The sequence below is a fragment of the Crocodylus porosus genome, unplaced genomic scaffold (assembly GCF_001723895.1).
Source record: "Crocodylus porosus isolate Cpor-Errol unplaced genomic scaffold, CroPor_comp1, whole genome shotgun sequence".
NCBI classification, from domain to species: Eukaryota; Metazoa; Chordata; order Crocodylia; family Crocodylidae; genus Crocodylus; species Crocodylus porosus.
Window position 1 is genome coordinate 181,367,341 of NW_017728886.1, and position 6,441 is coordinate 181,373,781.

General features: G+C 37.2%; 1 protein-coding gene across 6 annotated transcripts in view; it reads right to left on the reverse strand.

Annotated features, from left to right (window-relative positions):
* PTPRM (protein tyrosine phosphatase, receptor type M) overlaps positions 1–6,441 on the reverse strand; it is a 728,011-nt gene that overhangs the window by 42,097 nt on the left and 679,473 nt on the right. For all 6 annotated transcript variants that reach the window (XM_019546207.1, XM_019546215.1, XM_019546231.1 and 3 more), the window contains one exon: positions 4,063–4,160. In XM_019546207.1, coding sequence (XP_019401752.1) covers positions 4,063–4,160 — 98 coding nt within the window. The remainder of the gene's footprint in view (positions 1–4,062; positions 4,161–6,441) is intronic.

The following is a 6,441-nucleotide window of genomic DNA, read 5'->3' on the forward strand; positions in this document are numbered from 1 at the left end:
GCACCCCCCCACAATATACAAGAGTAAAACTTAATTTTGAACTATTATGCAATTACCTCTATATACACTATGCAAATGCACACAAATCAGGACAAAAGTATTTTTAAAAATAAAATTAAAAATGATATTGTCAATGTTTGATTTTTAGTTATATACTTTGTTTTTCTTTTCTGGTTCCAAGATGGCAAACCCCCTCCCCAAAAGGTGTACTTCTGGGGACAAGGGGAGAGACTTCCAGTGGCAAAGTTCAGGGGTTAGGGGGCAAGACTTCAGGTCCCAAGATGGCAACCAGGGGGGTGGAGCAACTGTCAAAGGGCAGGGCTACCCTTGTGGCCTTCGACAGCTCACCAAAACTTATTAAGTGGCCCTGCACCTGAAATAATTGCCTGCCCTTGCTTTATATGCAATAGTCAGTGATCTGGAAAATTTTGATTCTGGTGCATTTATGTCTGCATCTCATTCCCTAAGTCATTTACCTTTTCTTTTATGTAAAACTTCTTCTTAAGTGGAAAACTGGCCAGCGTTAACCTAATGAGGAAATCGACTTTTGATCTTTGCCCTTAAAGAGTAGGGTTTTATTGTTGTTGTTTTTCATAACATCTGCTTAAGCCCCTCTTCACTTCAAACCACCTCATCACCTGTTATCAGACAAATGGTCATGGCAACTCAACAATGATTTTCCTAAATGACTGTGAGAGCTCATTTAGATTTTTAATAAACAGTCACATTCTAATGAGGTCTTCATAAAACTGACTAAATATGTTTAGAAATCATTAGCTTAAATTACTAGTGCAAAAGTCTCCTTAGGGAGCCCTGCAGATTTTGTGATAAGACTTCTGGCAGATGGATTAGTATAACAACACCAGTGAGTTCTGAATCTCCACACAAACAGTGTGAATGTGAGTGGCTGTGTAACAGGCTACTAGATAAAGAGCTAAATGTCCCTCAGGTGGGTTCATTAGAGAAAGAAAACAATCAAAACACATTTCTGTGCCATTTAAATACCAGGTGCACGGCAGTCAGCAGGTGCCAGAAAAACTGACAAGGGTCCCTTGCTGGAACACACAGGAGCTTAAAGGGATGCATGGTTTTGACAAGTATGCCTCAGATAATGACAGGTATTGGCAGATGTACCCAGACCCTGCTGGAGGGGAATGCAGGGACTGAGTCATCTGCAGCAGGTGCTTGCAGTACGGATAGCCTCTTGGTGGCTCCTCCACCTGCAATTAAAACAGTCTGGATGCAAAATGCTCCAGGGCAAAAAGCAAGTTCCTAACACTGATTTAATGACTATCCATCCAGTCTTAGTAAACAAATACGCATACGCCCCCTTAATGATTAATTCATGACGGGTGCACCTCTCGTGGCAAACATGCTAAACAGGCATTCTTCTTTCCTGGAAATCTAGGTGAGTTTTCTTTAGTTTTTTTTGTTTTTTACTTACAATGGGTAAATGGAGTCAGAAAAAATATAATCTCTAAACATAATATTAATAGCAGCAAAAAAAAAAAAAAAAAAGAGGAAAGCTTCAAGGTCAGGAGAAAAAGTTATCAGGACTCTGACTAAGGAAGCCATTCAAATCATCACTAATCAAGATGGTGCAAATCTTTCTGCTAGGTGTTGAAGGACAGATGGCATGTTTCTTCTGTAACTCCTTGGTGTCAATGGTCCCATCATTGGTAAGAGGGAATATGTGCAGTTTGACAGACGAAAGGCCCAACAGGGGCTTAATTGCACTACTTTGTGATTCACAACCTTGCTGTTATAGAAAGGTATTTTTATTTTTGTTTTAAAAAACAATATTATGGCTCTCATTTCCTAGATATAAACCACTGGAAAAGTGAGGCTAAATCCAATTTTTGTTGTTGTCAAGATCTACATGTTGCAGCTCTGTATTGCTAGGTGGAGTGTTATGCTGCATAAAAGATTTATACGAAGATATGAAGAGGAAACCACGGTGTCATTTATTTTTCCCCATCCTTGAGATTTTACCCATTCTAGAAATATAATAGGACCCCTCCAGTAGAAGCTGCCAAGGGGATGTAGTGTGTCAGAAAGACTACTGTGAATAAGACTGGAACCAAAAACCTTATTTCTCTTCCGGATTAAATTTGATAGGCCACTTTAATTTATGCTTCTGAATACTGACTGTATAACAACAGGAAGATGTTTCATATAATATACTATTCTTGTTCCTAAGGCAGTGGGAAAATTGTTTAACAGTCCCTTTAAAATGTCCCTTTAAAAGATATCTATATAAAGCTCCAATGAAATAAATGCAGTACAGAATTTACTATTAAAACAAAGGTATTTGTTCTGAATTTAAGTGTCAGATAGTTTCTGCTCTGCATTTCCCTCAGGGGTCTACCTTTTTGTCCTGTAATTAGTTTTACCTGTGTTTTTGTACCTGGCATTAATTATAGTCACAAATCACATCTTTTGAGACCTAGCTACAATATTAGTGCCTGATTTATGGGTAGATTCACATGGTTAGATGTCGACATGCTAGGATTTACACAAACAATTAAGTGTAAGCACAGAATCCAGGTCCAATAAATTGAGACTATAAATTGAATTTGTGAAGAAGGAAGCGAGATCTGACAATCTGACTCAGAGTACTCCTTGTACCTAAACTGTGATCTCCCACTAATGCAAACATCTATTTTCAGGAAAAAGCAACACAGCCACTCCATTACCAAGAAATTAAAAACATGCAAACCAAAATATGGGTGCTGTCTACACCTAGTTCAACAACTAATGAAAATGTTGAATTTAGAGAAGTTGGCCATTCTGCTTATTGCAGCTTTTTTTCAAAGGAGAAAAAGGGTTAGGTGGCCAAGTCCTCCTAAATTTTCCTTAGAAAACAACAGCCAGGATTGCTGATGCTGGTGCACAGAAAAAGCTGTACTGGTGGGTATAAAAAGGAAATAGCTCCTTGGATACATACTGACAATAAAACTGCAATTATATGACAGAGAGAACTTCTTCAGAGATAACCTATATGTCTAGTATCAACTGGCTAACCCCACTTTTTCATTGTAAAACAATTACTGAAGAAAACCTCCTGGTTAAGACAATGATTTTATATTTTCATTTCAGTGTTCATCTGAGTTAATCTACTTGTTCAACTTATAGCCCATAGGCTAAGACATTATCATCGTATTATTCTTGCAGCTGAGAAAAGTTATAGGTAGCCCGGCCATTCTTGGATGCTCAGATAGCCACAGGTCATTGTCCTGGACTCATAATTATATCAGCTACTAGTTAGAAGGCAAATCATGTTTTAAGGGGGAGCTGGGGGGGAAGATAGATTTTGACTAATGTACCATGGTACTGTACGTTCCTCTTTTGAAATCAATTCTAAAATCTTTCAGAATACATTTGTGGCATGTCAAAGTGACCTATCAAATTTAATCTGAAAGATTACCATGTAGATTGCTCCAGAGTGATCTCCTTGATACGTATAAATAGTGTTACAGTGTATCCCTCTGTTATTCAAACCTGTTTGATGCACCTGCTGAAAATCCACTCAGCTGCTGAATTCATTTGGATAAACTGAACAGCTACTAGCTACCATATTAAAGGGATAAAGTATTGTGTTAAATAAAGCTTAAAAGGGAAGTTTGCTATACAATACCAACAATTACAAGGTACAGTATTGTACCAAACTTAGGAGCAGAGATGCAGATAAAGAGAACAGATTAGTACACAGTACCAATAGTTACAAGTTAATAAGAAAAATGCTGCTGTTTGGATAACCAGGGTTTGGATAATCAAGAATGTACTGCACTCTTAATAAGGCACTGATAAATTTACGATATTCATCTTTGTTGGCTGTGCTAAATGTAGTAGCAGTTTTATCAATTCCTTTTCTGCATTGTATTAACAGTATCAAAGCTGAGCATTCAAGCTATGTCTAAAAATAATTAATAATGCACCTTTCAGCAGAAACATAATAAATATTTTATGCTCTATATTCACTGTAATAGCATCTTGTTGGTTGGTTATTTAATATCTACACAAAAAGATGAAAGACTTGAGATAAATACAAAAATTACTTACCCTTCCTACTTCCACTAGATTAGTAACCATGACTATACTGGCTGTGTTTTCATGCCAAACCATTCTCCAGAAGTCATATATCGTCTCCTGCATTGGCCCTGAAACAGTATATCAAAAGGTTACTTTCTGAAAATCTTGGAATTGAAAGCTTGTCTCTAGGGAACTTTGAAAGACTATGTCTATATAGATAAGTATCATTATTGTCATATATTTAATCTCGGTTGAGTTTCTTTCTTGTCATCCAACCTGTCCTCATTTAGATTTTTTTTAAATAGCACTCTGAAAAAAAGTTGATCCACATTTATATCTTTATCTTTGTAATACCCAGAAGTGAAATTATGAAAATGGATAACATTAGTCTTTCTGCTAGCAATTGGATGATATCCTGGGGAAACTGTACATAGAATGAAATGAGCCTCAATGGCCTATGTGGCCTTTTCTGGTTTCTAATATTTTTCTTAGCATAAGGGATCTATCAAATTAGTCCAATTCCTAAATTGTACTTCCTGAAGTGAGACAGAAGTTATGATTTTTTTTCCTGCAGTATATCATTTTTTAAAGTAGTGCGGGAAACAGTAAAGAACCCTGGCATGACATTACAATGGTCTTCTCTGCAGCACTTATCAAAAGGAATGACCCTGAAGAACTGTATTTCGGGATTCAAAAACCTGCACTCTCAGGGCTTCATGTAATATTGCGCTAAAACAGACCTGCTCCATGTCAGCCCAGTAAATATTGACAGAAATGTAAAATCCTGAAAAAAAACCATGTCCCTAATTTTGTACTCTCCTACATCCTTGTGTTCAGCCTACCATTCCAACTTCTGAATTTGAAACCACACTAGGTCAGCAAAACTGAACAGTCATAAAATACTATCAATTACAAAAGTACCTAGATTCCACAGTGAATCACAGTGAATTACCAAATCTCCATGATGCAGAAAGCAATTAGTTGCTTATTCAGGAGAATGCCATTGATCTATTCATTTGGGGACAAATGGATAAATTTATCAACCTAAACTCTCCAATAAAGAGAGACCTACACACTTGAAGCTTTAATAAAGCTGTTTATTTTTTTAATTTTAAATTAGGGCTGTCTGCAATGGATGAAAAGTTTTGGTATTTTGGGGCTCCTTTTGATAGTGTTATCATTCAACTCTCAGAATCAGAACATTTAATGAATAAAATAATAATACTTTTTTATAGCCATGTAAAACCACATACTGCTCTGCTAAATACATCTCCATAATGTAACTAGATGCAATATGTTGGGAAAGGGCACCATTAACTTAAAAATATAAAGTTATATGCATCATTTAAACATACTATTATTATTTGCTGTCACTTATGTAGATTATTCTTAAATGTTTTTGCTTTTACCTCCTTTCCCGCCACCCCATTTTTCTACATTCATAGGTCTATATGATATATACAGTCAGTTTTACTGTTTCCCTTAGAGTCAGCCAGTTTTCCCTCTGCTTTTGTTGGTGTTTCACATAGCATTATGGGAGAAAAAGGCACTTAAAGAAATAGGAAAATATGATTATAGGACCCCCCAAAGTTGGCAGGAGGTCTCAGGGCAGGTATAGTAACATAATCTACCTTCTAATTCAGTTTTGAAATGTGATAGATTTCGAGCTGACAGTGTGACTTTAAAACCTGAGTCCATGTTTTTAATTTAAAAGGCAGAACATCTGATACTTCTGAGAGAGATTAGGCTTTCAAGCATGACAGGCTAGAGTCATTTCTCACCATTTGGAATCCTAAACTGACTATCACACTGCATCTAAGTCTCCTATATATTTTATACAAAACTGATCTGCACTCAATTTTCTTGTGCTCCATTGGGATATCGTGCATTATGGGTGCATTGCTGGGTTGTTCTATTTTCAAATCGTTATGTAAGATTCAGTGTAGCTTTCCAGACAATAAAAGCCAAAACATGATGGGCCTAATTCTGAGTCCCTCTTAGCATGACTGGTCTCGGGGAATATGACCCTGAATATTCTCTAAAGGGGCAACTGAGAATATCCATGTCGTATTACAGCTGGCCAGGCTTAAGGAATGGGTTGGACTGGAGAATAATGGCTGCCCATCAAAATGGCCTGCTGGCTAGTACCAATGGTACTGTCGAGCACACGGTAAATTAGAGCAGTCCTGCCATTGCTAGAACTGTGCTTTGGGTCAGTTCAGTTTCCGAGCTCTATACCACTCCAGTCTGGAGAGAGCAAACAGGTGACATCCTGTTTCCATCAGCTGTGCTAAGCATATGATCACTTCACCTGAGGATCAAACCCATAGTCATTAGAGCATAAAACCACTAAATAATAGTTTCATAGTTTCTAGGGTCGGAAGGGACCTGAGCAGATCATCTAGTCCG